This window comes from Anser anser, assembly GCF_964211835.1.
Source record: "Anser anser genome assembly, chromosome: 12".
Taxonomy (NCBI): domain Eukaryota; kingdom Metazoa; phylum Chordata; class Aves; order Anseriformes; family Anatidae; genus Anser; species Anser anser.
In genome coordinates this window covers 12154540-12171499 of record NC_139733.1, presented here as the reverse complement: position 1 = coordinate 12171499, position 16960 = coordinate 12154540, and the positions used below count along the sequence as shown (strand labels likewise).

General features: G+C 39.4%; 1 protein-coding gene across 14 annotated transcripts in view; it reads left to right on the top strand.

Moving 5' to 3' along the window:
* Positions 1–16960, top strand: part of EEFSEC (eukaryotic elongation factor, selenocysteine-tRNA specific) — a 163727-nt gene that overhangs the window by 100496 nt on the left and 46271 nt on the right. For all 14 annotated transcript variants that reach the window (XM_083795363.1, XM_083795368.1, XM_083795375.1 and 11 more), the window contains exon 5: positions 8326–8964. In XM_083795363.1, coding sequence (XP_083651489.1) covers positions 8326–8964 — 639 coding nt within the window. The remainder of the gene's footprint in view (positions 1–8325; positions 8965–16960) is intronic.

The following is a 16960-nucleotide window of genomic DNA, read 5'->3' as shown; positions in this document are numbered from 1 at the left end:
AGAGAGAATAAAGGCACCGTGGGTCTTGGCGCCCCAGAGCAGAGCGAGTACCGAGGTCAGGCTGCCTGTGATTTGCTGTTATCTCTGCAAAGTTGTGCATGGCATCGTCATTGCTTCATGAAACTTCTGGTGTTTCCCGTCTGAATCCCAGATAAAGGAGCAGATGTAAGGGATGAACTGAGAAGAACATAAAATTGCTGAGGAATTCTGCAAGGGCTGATCGTGCTTGACCAGCCTGATTTTTTTTTTCTGCGATGAAGTTTAGACATGGGAAGAAGCTTGACTTTAGGAGGGCTTTTGATAGGAAGCTGTGGAGCTATGGGTTGGGTTTGGGGGTTTTAGCTGAAGTGCTTGAGGTGATTGCGAGCTTTGCTCCCACTGAGTAAAATTGCAATGAAATGATTAAACACTCTGAAAAATCAGTGTTTCACTTTCAAAAAACAGACACTGAGGTATTTCTTGAAGTTGGATCTTACCAAATTATGCAGCCAAACTTCCTATCTGTGGCAGTGAGGAGTAATACCACGTTACATCACAAGGGTGACAAATTCACTGAACTTTACCAAATAACCAAAAATTCCAGAGAATTAATATACATGCACTGCGGTGTGGATTTGATGGTTTACAGTGAAGAACAAATTCCCCAGTTCAGTCAGAGGACAAGAAGTAGAAGATAGTTTTTTTGTTCAGTGAGGTTTGTTCAGCCTGTGCGTTGGATGGATCAGGCTCTGCTGAAAAAGTTTGAGATTATGTACTTAAAGATTACAGGAGAGTGCCTAGGCACAAAAGGTCACTTAACATTATGTGCCAAATCTTAATCTTAACACTTGCTAATTTTTGATTTGTGGTTGTATGCATGAATATAACATGCATGTAATTTAAATTAAAATTATAACATTAAAGCAGAGCAGCATGAGAGTAAGATCATTGACCTGCTTCTTTATTTACTGGGTGCATAGACATATTTTAGATGCTGTGAAAGGAATTAAGCTAAGGGGATTTTCATATCCTCTTTTATATTGCTTTATTCCAATGCTGCAGTGCAGGCTACTCGGGCTGTGGTGTTATTTTAACAGGAGGAGTAGATTAAATAAAATCTGATAGCATGTGTGTGGCATTACATAAGTACCAGAGTGGTCATATAGTGATGCACTTAAAAGCTTCAGTTAAAAATTTAGGTAAAGGAACCATTCTATGTGAAATATATTTTCTTCCACATGCTATATATTCCTTTTCTGTCTGGAAACTGAGTGAGGCTGTGGTCAAATAGCAGATCCTAGAAATGTTCAAGATATTTTAGAAACCTGTCACAGCATCTTGGTGACATAAGCAAACTTCTAATTATTTCTCTTCGAGGCTTTTCCTGTTTGTTGTTGGTCCTAGCTGCCCTTGGGATGTTGACTCAGAAGAGATGACTTTCCACACCTTAAGCATTGGGCAAAGTTTCTGTTGTGCAGTTTCTGTTCAATGATGTGTTGTTATTCCTATTTCATGCTTTTCTGAAGTCCTGGTTGAAGATTTGTGGAACTCCTGTTGTGAGATGTAGCATCACAGAATCATAGAATGGCTTAGGTTGGAAGGGACCTTAAAGACCATCTCATTCCAACCCTCTGCTGTGGGCAGGGATGTCACCCACTAGATCAGGTTGACCAGGGCCTTGTCCAACGTGGTCCTGAACACCTCCAGGGATGGGGCAGCCACAGCTTCTATGGGCAACCTGTTCCAGGCTCAGAACGTTAAGATATTCCATATTGTAGCTTTTCAAATAAACGTTTTTGTGGTGGAGGGTATGGATGGAGTAGGGCAAGAGCCTTGACTCACGATTTCTGAATTCTCATTGTTGCTGTCTTGTACGTTCACAGCCTAGATGTCCTTTTGAAGTTTCTCGAGCAGAGTGGTTTGTCTTCACTAAAACACTGCTTACTCTTCTATAGGACTTTGCTTGTAAATGGTCTTCCTCATTTTATGTAGTAATGAATTTAGTATGCTTTATACTTATAATAATAAAACAATCTTTTTAAACCTAAGAACAATCCTATGTCTGAATTAGAGTTTTTCTTAGTTTCAGTACACGGGCTTAGACAGGGATTGGCTGAAAACAAAGTTCTGGTAGCCTTTAGGGCAGGTGGGCAGTGTTTTTGACAGTGCAGGGTGATGTCCTGTGACCACAAAGAGATGACCCTGGGAGCAGAAAGGTGAGTGTCTTATTCTTTAGTTGGAGTTGCAGTAGTGCAGTAGGGAGGAAGGCAGTCATTGCTTTCAAAAGCAGCAAATATAGGATGCATTGTGGTGGTGCAGCTGGGCTTTGGGTTCACTGGTTCTCTTCAGGTGCAAGCAGGCACTTCTAGTGGATGATATGAAGGTGTTGTCTCTTGTTTTTAGCACCTTATTCAGATGCAAGGTCTCTTTATACTTCTTGAGGTATTACTTTATTTTCTTCACTCTGATTTGAGGCAGGCTTACTCTTGGATTTCTGATTCTGAACCTCAGGACTGAATCTATTCATCATTTGAGTTCCTTTCCCCTCTCAGCCATAAGTTTAAAGATGCAGATCTTAGCAGTTAGACTCTTAGACGTGATCTTTATTTTAAACTGGTTGGAGTTGTCTGCTCTTGAAGTGGGGTCCGTTTTTGTAATACATGTGTAATACTCCTATAAATGCTGCATTTATAATCCAGTCTTTTTCTCTATTAGATTATCAATGCTAATTATTGTAACTTTGCACTTTCTCATCAGTATTATGTGGAAGTACGGTTGCTGTATCTTTCATATCAGAAAGATGCACTTGCAGCATTGGGAGAGGCAGCAGGATGGCTAGGTTCTTATCTAAAGAAGCTATGAGCAATGGCATATGGCTGATAACTTAATGGAACTTGGATAAATAAAGGAAAAGAAGCTCTGACATATCGGGGAAAAAAGTCATTAATGATCTTTTTCTGTATCCTGTTTTCTATTAGTCTGTACTAAACTGCTTTGAAAATCATGGTGAGCTTTTGCTTTGGTCTTCAAATAACAGGTTCTCTTATACTGAACACATTTGTTTATCTCAAAGGCTGAACCGTTTGGGTACTTTCGATTTCTGTTTTGCATGGTTTTTTTTTAGTATTCATTTCAAGACAAACTTTCTTCTCACCATTTTTACAGACCTTTACATAATGCTTTAGGAACATTATTGTGATTATACAAATTTAAAAACGACAACAACAAAACCAAACCAGTAAACTAAAACCTGTTGCACATGTAAGATTTCAACACTTGGTTCTTGATTTATATGATGATATCATCAATTCCTTCATTCCATTATTAGCAAGCAAAAGGAATGGATTTATTTGCAAAGTTGGTAGCATGTTTTACAATGGTATCCAAATTTTCCATGTTTACCTGCATGTAAAACGTCTGGCATTTTAAAGTTACTCTCAACATCGTTTACTTTCTTCTTGTTTCTAAATGCCTGACTCCCAGAAAGAGTAAAATAAGTCTCTATTGAGTGGATTGTTAGAATGGTCCTTGCTCTATTTTCGTAGATGAGGTGGTTGTTTTACAGAGAACATTTTGAGAATAGTAATTGAGTGCTTGAAATAAATGCAAAGAAAAGCTGAAGATATTGGTCAGAATTGATTTCAGTTATGAGTTCGTATTGCTCAGGCCAGAATGCTCCCAAGTAAGTATTTAACTTCAGTCTGTTGGTAGGTGGGTGCATTGAGTGATCTAGCCCTAACTCCCTACTTGCAGTTTCTCTTGCTGTAAAGCAAGAGAAAATGTGGAAGTTTAGGATTTTGTTATAACTTGTGGATGTACCTTACATAGAGAAACTAGATATGCGTAAGAGAAATAAATCTAATCCTCAGGGCCAGTTGCATCCTACTCAGTGTTTCCACGTTTGTATTTTAAATGCCAGACAAAACAAAGATGAATTTTGGTTGTATACTTCAGTGTCTTGAAAGAAAAAAAGTACTCTAAGCTATGGACGAATGTCTTTGTCAGTTGAATTCAGAGAGAAATCGAGTAAAATACTGTAGTGATGTTCGTGGTCTGCTCAGAAAACAGGAAGTTAGTGATTTAGAGCTACTTTGGCTCTTGTTATTTGATCCAGTGGGGGCTTATCAGCTCACTGATTCACTTTTCTGCTGGTCCTGTCTGACCTTTTGAAGATGCAATTCCAACTCAGCTCTTGTGTCATCTAATTCCCCTCTCCCCAGTCACCTAGGCATTGCATAGCATTGTTTTGCCTAGATTCTAATTCCTCCGTGCATTATACTCTTGGAACAGAGGTTATGGTCAGTTAAGATACTGTGCTGTATGGTCCTTTTACAGCAGATTCTAGTACTGAGAATGTGTAGGAAATAAAGGAAAGGAGTTGAATGTGTTCTTACAATTCTCTTTTCCTTCTGACCTCTGATGTGTCTATAGGAACTTCAGACACAAGAGCAGATACCATTGAATATAAGGGGAAGGACTGTTTGCATTTAACAACGAATATAGATGGGATGATTAAATAGTATACAAGGTACTAGATGTAGGTCATTACGAAGTGCTGATTTTCAGTAGGTTGAGTAATGCAGTACCTTTCCCTTTGCATGTCAGAGGACAGCCAGAGCTGTCTGAAAATCAGACCCAGCTACAAAGAAATGAGGTGGGGGTGAAAGTTCTGGGTGAGCCCAGCAACGGTGGGGAAGCTTGCTTCCCATGTTGAGGGCAGCACGGATAATCTGTTTGGGATGAGGCAGGAAAGCTTTGCTTTATGTTCTTCTGCAAATTCTCAGTGATTTTTAACTAGGATGCTGTTCTCTGAAAGAGATCCTGAAAGAAAATTACTCAGGATTCATGACTTTTTTTCTTAACTTGGGTTGAAGACTTGTGACAGGGCTGTCAGCAAATGTATGAAGGGGAACCATACTGTTAAGTCTCATACAACACTGGAAAATACTCCTGTGTTGGTAGTCCACTGCAAAGGTTCTTCTACATGTAGGAATTGCAGCAAATGTTTGTCATGGAAAATGTTATTCAATAAATATATCTTCCTTTGAATGTAGATCAACACTGCAAAATATCAAAGAAGGCAGCCCATATTTTGATACAAGCCAGCATCCTATGCCATAGTTGAGAAACGTGAATGTTATTGAAAAGGTTTAATCACGTGAAATGAATATTCTAGAAGTACTTATTAATTCTTTCTGATCATTATTTATAAGCTGCATGTCAAATACATCTATCCTAATCATTTGAGTTAATTTAGGGGGAATATTTTAACTAGCTATTTAAGTGTTAAAATGTTTCTAAAAAATACTATAAACCCAGAAGATTCATAATAAAAACCTTTGTGTCTGCATAGGTCGCTTGTGCATGTTTCAGTTCCTTTAAGAGGTATAGAAGATGCTGTAGTTCTTGTTGGTTTATTGTTGACTCTGTGCATGGTTGTAGAAGACTTAATTATCACGTATTACATCATAGTCTTTCAAAATAATCTGATACTTTTCATATGGCAATTTCAATTCTGTAGTACTTGCTCCTTTCTGTGAAACATATTTACAAAAGCTTTTTTTAAACAAGCCCTTAACCATTATTTGTAGTATCACCAGTGCTGCAACTACTGCAGTGATTGAAACTGGAAAGGGAGAGGCACGTTACAGTGAAAGAAAGGTGAAAGGGTTTGATGCAAGCTCTGATACTTCCAGCCTTCAAAACTACAAGCTTGTAGGTGAACAGAACAGTAGAGGTGAAAACTATGAAATTGTTTCTTTCCTGCCCATCTAGAGAGGTAGTACTGTCTCAGGTGTTTTTCCAGAGGAATAATGAATATATATTTGAATATAAAAATGTTGAACTAAAATTCTAATAAATATTTAAAATGGCCTCTAAATTCTGTTTTGACATTAGTTAAGATCACACCAAAGTATTTTGGTCCAGGGTTTCTTCTTGTACATACACCTACCTCTTGATCTCTCCGTTCTCATAATGTCTTTTGGATACCTGGAGAATACACAGGCATCAATGTGATGCTTGATCTGAAAAGTGTTACAATAATTAGCTTGTCATAGTTCGGAAAAGGGCGGGTGTATCTTTTGATTGTGGTTAGCAGCTAGAGATGCAGGGAGCCCAAACAGTCTTTGTAGGAGCCATTGTTATCTGTATAATTACACTTTCAAGAAAAAATATAGAATTTTTGTTCTTTTCCAGAAGATGTGTATCTGCTATTTTTTTTTTCCTTTTTCAAAGGACCTTTCTGTATATTTCCCATGATTTTTGTCCTGGCTTATTTGGAGAGCTTTTATATTTCCGCTACTAAAGGTTTTTGTTCAGCTAAAAAAACTTTTCACCTAATTTATTTTGATCTAAGTTCCTACAATTTGTTCTCCTATGAGAACTCTCTGTCTTCTTTTCTACAGTCTTCTCTTAGTATTGCTTATGTTGGTGGTGTTGAGAAGACACACAAAGATTTGTATGGGGTCAAGTATTACGCCCTTCAAATAGGGTTGGCAGGCTTTGTAGAAAAGGAAAAGGTGAATAAACACTTTATTTCCATTTACACATTGCATCCAAGATGCAGGAGGAAAAGCAGAGATTTTCAGTGCTATCCTGCAAGTAAATAATTCTGGGATTAATAAGGTTAACTTCTCTAGACTGCTCTGAGTAGTCTAACCTAAATGATGTGCTCTAAGTTGTGTGACATACTGAGAATGAACCCCAGATCTGCCGAGTCTGATCGTAATGCACTTGATTTGGGATTCTCTTCATCACTGCTTGTGCATTTTGAGTTCTTACTTCCAGGAATAGAAGATATGATAGGCAAGGATTAGAAGATGGGTTGCTAAAGTATATGCAGTGGTGGAGGATTAATTTGAGAATAGTTGCAGCTGAGTAAAACACAATAATGGCATGAATGCTGAAAATTGCACAGTAGCATTTGGCATGAACCTTTTCTTAGTACCAGTTCCACAGCTATCAAAAAGGGAAGACAGCAGAAAAGAAAATGATACAGAGAGTGGAGGTCTGCTACTGGTTTTGTTCTGTGCACATTCCACAGTATAATCCATTGTATGTTAATAAAAACATACTCAAGAAATGATCTCTAGAAAAGCGCTTTCCCATGGAGCATTTGGTTCTTGGATCTGAATTTTGAGGTTTCAGCCTTTCAAAAATGTTGTGTGTAAGTTTTCTGTACTGAGGACTCTTGTCCAAGTACTTAATATTTATTTAGGAGAGGTATTTTTTATTGCCAAAAATATCATTTCAGTATTAAAAACTTGGTATCTAATGTAAGGACTTCAGGCACAGTGGTCAACTCTCCAACGCCCATTAGTATGAATGCAACAGGTGGTAACATAAACATATTATCAGAAAAAACTTTTGGTTACACGCAAACCTGTAAAATCTTATTGAAAGATGGTTTACAGAACTGAAAGAAAAGCCAAAATGAAACCTTGTTAAGCTAAATTGGCTTGGTCTGATCAAGCAGAGCCAAGACTGATCTTCAAAAGCTTATTTCACTCTTCTCTTCTGCTGAAGAACTCCTTCGAATAAGTACTAGAATGGCAACCTTATTAGATTTTAATATGGACATATTTTAATAGATTTTAATTTGTGAACAATGCTCTACTTTTCATGTGATAATCATAACAGGTGGAACACCCAGATTTTAGTGGTGGTGATGCTAGCCTTATTTATAAGCATACAGATATTTGCAGTAAAAGACTTTGAAGATTTTTTTTTTCTTTTGTAATATGTGGAATGGAATAGGCTATGCAATCTTAGTTTTTTGTATTATCAATTAATTTGATGTGATAGTTTACAAGATTGCATTGTGCTTGGTGTTGTGCAAATGCACTGTAAGGAAAGCAATTTTGTTCTGAGCACTTCACAGTTGATTTTAACCAAGTCAAAAAACTGAATGAAAAAATTAATGGAAGCGGGTAGAAAAGCAGCGAGGCAGGTGCATGGATGGATATTGTACTACTACATTTCTGCTGGTACAGGTGCTTGGGGGAGAGTACACTGAATAAGCTATTCCATGGTGTGGGTATATCTGATATCTGATTTGTAGACAGTAGCAAGTTATTGCAGTAGAGGTGGAGCAAATATCAACATAATTCTGGCCATTGTAATGCTACAGTTTTGTGAACAGAAATAGAACAAGGTAAGATGCAAATCTATGCTAACTTTAAATGATAGCATCATGTTCTTAGCCTCTTCACTTTCTGATTTCTGAGTTGTGCACCCTTCTAGAACATCAGCCTCCTTAGAAGTGAGAAGGGTGTGACATGGCTTTATGCTTGTGATGTGCTTGTGTGCAATTAATTTTTTTCTTTCTTGCTCTTTCATTAATAGGTGACAAAGAAAGTCAAGTCTATGCAGATGTTCCACACTCCTGTGACTTACGCTATGCAGGGTGACAGAGTAGGCATCTGTGTGACCCAGTTTGATCCCAAACTACTGGAACGAGGGCTGATTTGCACCCCAGAATCACTTCACACCATCCATGCTGCAATAATTTCCCTGAAGAAAATCCAGTATTTTCGAGGAGCTCTTCAGACCAAGGCTAAATTCCATATCACCGTTGGTCATGAAACAGTCATGGGAAGAGTGATGTTTTTCAGTCCAGCTCCTGCTGACTTCAGTGAAGAAATTCAAGAGAATGTTTTTGATTTTGAAAAAGATTATCTTTATCAAGAGGAATATTTGTCCAAGGACTCGAAATCTTCAGAGGAGAACAAAGAAAATGATCAATCAGAAGTCCAGCTACCAAGACAACAGTGGGCTTTGCTAGAGTTTGAAAAACCCGTCACCTGCCCTAAACTGTGCCTTGTGATCGGCTCCAAGCTGGATACAGATATTCACGCAAACACCTGCAGATTGGCATTCCATGGGGTACTGCTCCAAGGCATGGAAGACAAGAACTACGTAGAGACTTTCCTTCCAAAGCTGAAAGTGTACAAGCTGAAGCACAAAGAAGGACAAGTGGAAAGGGTAAGTTGTTATTTTGATGCTATACGTGGGAGAGGGGAAATCTTCGTTCTGTTTGAGTTACATATATTGGTGTGCAACAGAATTTTCACTGCTATATTCCAGAGTCTTTATATATGTTTTCTTATGTTTGTATACTTAATGTATTATATATTTCCTGTTTGCAAAGAGTCAGAGATGATTGCTTAAGAGTGACAAGTTTATTTAGGTCAATACAGTGTTAAGTAACTCGATACTGTTTTTTCATTGATCCATTTGATGGTCTAGCCATTGTGTTCCTGCAAACTTGCCTTGTTTGTGTGCCTTCCTAAGTGGGTCATCTGTTCTTTTCAACATAACATATATAACAGTTGACAAAACTTCCAGCTTTCCACTGATGTGTTTAACAGTCTGCAGTACATTAAAATGTAAAGATCTATGTCTTTAGATAGAGATGTGTAATATATAAATTTAATTGCTTACCCCTAAATGTGCATAGTTGAAAATTTTAGCAAGTGTTTACTTGATAAGTTGGTGTGCTAGGTGTTTTATGAACATCTGGGTAAAGAACTATTAATTTTTATTTTCCTAATCCAAAAGTTGGTTTAGTTGAACAAAACATTTAGCATTCTTGCTGCTGCTTCTCAGAATTCCATGGAAGCTGTTTTGAGTACTGAATAAGGTCTCTCCTTACTTTACGACAGGAGACTAAACACTCATCAACATAGCTCACTATGTTTGCAATTTATAGTGTAGGCTTCTTGAATACTTCGATGTTTGTTTTACTAACTTTATAGTAAAAAATAAATGAAGTTCCTTCCAAGGGCATGATTTTGCATTAGTGAGATTCCTTTTCTAAATGCCTCACTATATTAATGAAATAGGCAATTCATATTTCTGCCCCGTTCTCTCAGAGGCTTCTGTGTTGGTTTTGCTTTTCCAGAGTTTCTCCTTTGTGTTTCCACTAATGACTTTAGAGGCCATTCTTTGCAAAGGAACTAGAGAACTTTGTGGTGTTGGTTTTATGCCAATTTTGTCAGTAGGAAGGTAGTTAACAAGAGGGTATCTAACTTTCTGAAAAACTTACCTTTAAGATGGGTCAGCAGTCACTCTTCAAAACTGTTAGAAGGTATCTTGTGATTTTCCGTTGTTAAAAATGGTCAGCTACCTTTCTTTTTGCCTGATGGTGATGTTGAACGAAAATATGGAGTCCAAAGTAGTCTGTGTTCTAAGCTGCAGAGGTTAGACCAAAAGGGAATGTCTGGATACCAATTCTGCTCATTTTCATTTTTTTACATTGTATTCTTCTGTTGCTCTAATACTATTTGAACTCATGAAACGTTTGCCATTACCTCCACTAAAAATTTACTTGCTTGCGCATGGCCCATGCTGTTAAAATCCAGAGATGCCTGGCTTACTAAGTCCTTTTGTTTCTCTGTGGCTGTTAGGAATATGAATGAGAACAAAAGGTTTTGTGACCCCCAGAGATGTGTGGTGTTTGATTTTTTGTTTAACTGAAATGAACTGGTCTCGGCTTCTCTCTTTATTTTTGCTCCAATGCATGGCGCTTGCATATGGTTGTTGAAAACTTGCAGAGTGCCAAGTGTGAGAATGTAAATTGTCTGACTGAAGTAACTTGACTGCAGAGAGCCTTGGCCATATATTTTTTTAATTTTTATTTAGTGCTATTTTTAAGTGCTTTGCCGGTTTACTTGTTCTGCTATAGATTTTACTGTGTAAATAACAGAATAATGTTAATCATATTATTCAAATTTGAATTTCTTGTACAGAAAATCACCAATGAATGTAGGTTATTTAATATCTGGCCAGTGCACTAATTTACTAGGCTTATACATCAGTGAACTGTACAGATATAAACTCCAAGCTGGAGAGTTTGTTTTCCCTCCTTCAAATGTCACAGTGTGACCTGTATATGGGCCTTGATCACAGTCTGTATGAATAGTACTTGGCCCTGTAAATGAACAGTTGCCACTGAACCATCAGCCTATCTACGGATTAGGCTTGTCCTCAGGTTCTGGCTCCTGCAGTACTGCAGATGCTCAGAGTTGGTGTTTTCCCTGATGCCTGCCAAAAGGACAGCGGAGCAAATGCTGCCGTAGCAAAAGTTCCTGCTGTGAAGTCAGAGGGGCATGCAGGGACTCGGGAGGGCTGGTGGGAAGAGGACTGGTGCCAGTTAGAGGCCTGCTGGGGAAGTACTTAGGGCATTTGTTGAGGGAGCTACTACGAAGTCTGTGCTTTCGCAGAGCAGAGAGCAGCAGGAACAATTGGGTGGTACAGCGACTTTTTTTAGTACACAAAGTCACTAGCTAATAGAAAATCTGAATCAGCTGGACCCACCCTGCTGCTGATGGATGGCTGGAGATTAGGATCGCTGAATTTAGGGTGTCTATTCTTGGCACCGGTACAGGAAAATTTCATTCTCTCTGTTGAGCAAGGAAGCTCCCCCCACCTCACCTTCCCTGGGGAGGCATTAAAAATAAATAAAAAATCCAAATTACCTTCATGAGAAGTGAACTTTTCTTCCAGAGAATACTGCTGGGGAAAATCGGCTTCAGAGCTTCCTGAGAGGCTGGGGGAGAGGAGGCCGGGTGCGTAACGTCTGCCCGCCCTGCTGCGGCAGAGTTGGGCCATAGCCGGCTGAAGTGCTGCAGCCCATCAGCTGGGGGCTCTCCCAGGCCCCCGCTTGCCACTAGAATTAAAATAAATTCCCTGCAGTTTAACCACTGGTTTGCCCAGGAGAAATCAGGCGTTTATGGTTTGGCTTTTTGTTTCTGTTGGGATTAATTTCAGAGCACTGATGGAACAGTAAGAATTGTGAATTCATTAAGTTTCAGCATCACGGTGCTTTTTGTGTCTCCTGTGCACAGCACCCCCCTGGATTTTAAGGTTTATTTTCTTAATAAAAGGTGGATATTTATTTCCAAAGATGTTTTTTTGGCTCTCTGAGAGCAACGTTGACATTTCTGTTGTTTCAAATGGAAATCAAATCCATGAACTAGATAAACACCATATTTTTTAAAAGTCCAAATCATACATAAACTAGCCAATGGCCTTGAATTAGTACATTTTATTGGAAACTTATGCATAAGCTCTCTGGATTTTCTTATCTGCTCCATTGATGGCAAATGTTCTACAAAAATTAAAGTGTCCTTCCACTTCTTTTGCACTGCTCCCTTTCCTTTTGGTATCTTGCCTCTCTAACACTGAGACTGAGTGGAGTGCTGGGAAAGAAAGTGTGACAGCCCACAGGGATCTTGAAATTTACCTCTTTGCAGTGTATCCTTGAGCCCCTCTCTCGTGTTCTTGTTCATTTATGCACTAGCTGAAGGGTTTTGGTTTTTTTTTAGGTATTTTACTGTAGTATCTCAGAAATTTGGCTTCAAAATATTTTTTGTCTTAGTGTTGTCTGAAGCCCTGCATGGTGTAGAAACCGTGCTCTAACCAAGATGGTAAATTTTTGGGGTCTGCACCCATGCTGGAATTGCATTTTAGTTATGAAGGAGTCATGCAATTCAAACTAGGGTTATGATTGTGCTTGATGCAATTAAACTGTTGCAGAGATGTGTGGATGGTTGTGTTTTGCTTTAATACAGATTTGTTTTGGGGTCAGAGTAAATCTTTAGGGATTAGCATTAAGGAAAATCAGAAGAGGGCCTTTGCAAAGGTTCGTATTTGCTTAACTTGATTTTAAAATTATATGAAACACTAGTTCAGTTTGCTCATGCAGAGGGGACTTGAGAGGGAAGAAGTACAGTGGAAGGAAGTTTCTGTCAAGAGTGCTTTCTTGCGTGGTTATGTGGAGGCAGGCTGTGGCCCTCTGGGTACTTTCTTTTGCAAAACCTTGGCTGCCTGACAAATATACTTTAAATAGGAAAAAGTGCTAGGCTGGCAACAAGTGGCTTGTACTGATTTAAAAAAAAAAAAAAGTAAAAGCAGAGCTGGGAGTGCTATTGTGAACACCAGCGTTGCTTTAAGGATAGTGATGTGGGAGTCTTGGTAGAAAAAAAGCAGCAAATGAGATGCTGTGAAGAAAGTTTGTCCCTTGGAATGGTGGTCATGAGGGTGGGCTTGCAAAGCTGTAGCAGGTCAGCAGCCCCTGGAGTCAGACAAGCAAATTATGAAGGTAAACAGTGTCTGTTGTCCTTGGTCGTGTGCCTCTGGAGAGAGGCTGCTCACGTACCAGCCCTGCTCAGTTCTTCGGGGGAAAGTCTTGTGTTAATCCTAAACATCTCTGAAATATCTACCTCTGATTTTTTTTTTCCTACCTCGAAGCAGCATCACAGCTTAATTCCAGTGTGACTCACGAAGCAGTTACTCAGTTCCTGGGATAAATCCTTTATGTTTATCATATTATTTGCTCTCTGACTTCCATGGACATGCAGGTTGAATGCAGTGAATTTCAACTGAAAGGTGAACTGTACAAGTGCATCATGCTTTCCTGCATGACTCAGATATTCTGCCCGTTTTGAGAAGTGTTTGCACAAGCAGGGTTTATCTTAGGATGGTTGTCGCAGGGTCCTATTGTTAAGGATGCTCGTAAATCAGTAGTTCTTGGGGAGAGACAAAAAGAGAAGGAAAACTCTTGCCTTGTTTGCAGAGCACAAGCTGCACCTTATGCACTTTCAAGCTTGTTAAGTGAAAATAAATGCAGACCTCAATTGTGATTTTTTTCCCATTTCAAGCATAACAATGTTTTTTTCTACGAGAATGGGCTTGTCCTTCCTAAAGATAACTTTTTTCTATATTCATCTGACGTTAAGAAGAATGAATTCTCTGTGTACTTCAATGTTTTCATGTATTTTCTTCACTATTTGCCTTGCTTTTAGGCTGTGCTTACTTGATGGTAATCAAGTTGCACTTTGTTTCTTCAGCAGTTTCCTTTCATGTGTCATGGCCATGGGGCTGTCCTAGTTCCTATTCACAGCCAAGCTGTTCCTGAGTTTTGTGGCTTGCTGGACGGTGAATTTTCTTATTTTCTTCTTATGGGGACTGGGGCCATCGTGTAGCTAGCATGCTCAATTTCCAGAGGATCACTTATTGCCTAATAACAAGGTGTTACTGATTGTTTGAGTATTGGTGTGATCTGAGTGTCCCCAAGGAGAAAAGTATTGTTGCAGGAGCGAGATGTGAAAGCAGGGTAAGTTATCAAGATTTTTATCAGAGAGGCAGAGCATCTGAGTGGAAGATAAAAAGAGTTGGTGTTTCTGAGTAGGCATTTTGAAGTGAAGTGGTTGCGAAAATAGCATTTAAAAACTTTAATAGTTATCAGCCATATTTTCTTACAGCTCCGTACAGCTTTTTTATGACTGAAAATACCAACATATAATTTACAGAGTGCATGTCAAGTTCATAATAGCTCAGCCACACACTAAACCAAACTGCTGAAGGAGGAAAAATGGACTTGCCCATGAATGAAGGGGGTACATCCAACATGGTTCACGTGAGGCATGAGGCCTAGCTTTAGGGAAGGTCGCCTTTGCTTGGGGATAGAGAAGATTTCTGAGGAGAGGGTCACGTGAGAGCAATTTCGGTATATTTTTCACTGAATTCTTTCCAGATATTAGTAATACCAGAATTTGTTTCACAGGGTTGTGCCCATGCACTGTATGTAAACTATTTGTCATGGAAATGCTGTTCCTTGCATTTTCTGTTGCATAGTTGTGGTGCTGCTAGGAACAAGAAGTAAATTTTATCTGCTTAGGTAGTTGGATTCTTCCATCCAACTTCTGGATAGGGGACATTTCGTTGGCTTGCTGGGGCTAAAGCTTTGCTGTTTACTTATAGCTGCACTGTAGCTCCAGCAGGATAGCAAGTAAAACACTGCATCAGTCAGGCAACGACAGACACTTTGTGCCACAAGATCTGGGTGACTGGCGTGGTGTGCAGAGTCATGTAGGCACAGGCAGGCAGGGCCTAAGACCAGGCCGATCAGTGAAAACTAAAGGAGTGCTGCCTGCAGGCACTGGCAGTGACCTGGGCTGTCCGCAGAACCTCTGTGACTGCGGCTGGGAGAAGTGGTGGATGTCACTCCATCTACTGTAAACATGCAGACGCCACAATTAATATTTTTCCTGCTTTGAAGTCTGAACATGAGTTTGTTTGGTTCTGCTTGGCTGCTGATGGTATGCTAAATACAGTAATAATACAGAGATGAAGGCAATCAGGTGAATAAAAGCGCACAGCACATTCACTAGTTAAAATGCACTGTAAAATAGGAATATAAAAGATGCATTTATTTATTGGCTCTTGTTCTGTTTCTGAGTAAAAGGTTTTGTGAAGGAAGCTTAGTGGGGGAAGGGAGGGCTGTATGCTCATTACACAGAAATACCATTTTTGTTAAACAGCACTGAGAAGAGTGCTGATTTTTACTGACTGACGCAACATATGGATTAACAGAGTTTAATAAATTTGTCAAAAAAGTGTACCAGCGAAGTCACAGAATCTGCTTACTCATATGAAAAGCGTGATATTTTGTTCACTCACCAACAAAAGAATGGCATGTTCCACATGACTGGGTAGTAGAATTTTGCAAGGTTTGAGTAACACCTATGGTTATTATTTATATTATTGAATTTAAAATGCAGACATGCTTTTGGGTCTTACAAGTGTATGGACAGCTGGTCTTGATTTTTCTGAGGTTGTGTAAGAGTCACCTGTGGGGGAATCGGTTTGTCAGTAAGGCAACCAATACACCATTTTATTTATTGGATACAAAAATAAATTAAGAATGTTACTTAGGTTGCAAAATCAAGTACTTGAAAGTTAGGAAATACCAGATTTACAGTTGCCTATGCAACATTAATTCTGTTCCCCTGTGCCTCTGCTCTGTGCACTTAATAAGGCAGGGTTCCTGTGAAATTTTTTTGGATGTGGTCATGTAAAGACTATATCATGGGGCATATCAAAGAGGGACAGGAATAAGGTTGTATGGACATCTGGCATTTCTTAACTTCTTAAGTGCTCAATTCTGCAACTTAAATAACTTAGGTTTTATATAAATGTAATTTCCTAGGCATTTTTAAAGTACAAAGGTAAAGTGAAACTAAAAACACATATTACTGAACTGTAACCATCCCTCTACTGTATGCCTTCACTAGGATTTGAATTACAAATGTTGACCAGCGTAGTACAGATTTGTATGGCTCGATATCGTGAGCTGTGTTAACCAGGCATCGGAAGGAAGCTGCTGTCCAGGAGAGATGACGGGCTGCTGGACTTGGGGCAGGGGGTCCAGAGGGTGGAGCTGCAGAACGTCAGGGGAGGGGACAGACTTGGGGGGTTTGTATGTCCGTGTGGAGTCTTCAGAGAAGGATACGAGTCCGTTGAGTTGGCCCTCTCCTCTCTATCACTGTTAATTGCTCTGGGCGACCCTTTGCTAGCCTGTCTTAATTCCCTGATTAATTTTCTGTGAGGATTTTTTAAGTCTCTGTTCTTTGTTTTCCTCTGACCTCCCCAAGTTACATCTGGGCAGTTTCCTGTAGAAAAAAAAATTACTATCACTGTGCTTGTTAACTTACTGCTATGCACCCATTAGGCACTGTCCAAAATGAACTTTGTGTTGTCTTGCTGATTTTTCCTTTTGAGTGTTTAAAACCTCAGAGCCTGAGGTTGCCATATTAAAGTACTTAAAAGCGGTTGAAGAAAATGTTTGAGTGTTCCTCAGTCGTGGAGATACAACAGAGTCTTTGTGGTTGATCAGAACCATGGCCTGGGAGCCCTCCCCAGTTTGGGAGTCTTCTCTGCATCCTTCCATCATGGCCAGGTTGAATTTTAAAAGCTATGCGGCAGCTGGTGTTGATGTCTCCAGGCATGCATGGGGTACAAACAGAGCAGTAACATCCTCATATACCTTTACAGTGCATGTTTCCTTCACCTCTTTTTAAATTCAGTCAGGTCTGGTACGCAGCTGTTACTCCCTTATGGGCAGACTCAATAATAAAGACTCCTCTTCCACTACTGTGCTGGTTTTAACCAGGTTGTAGGGATGGCAGAATGCTCA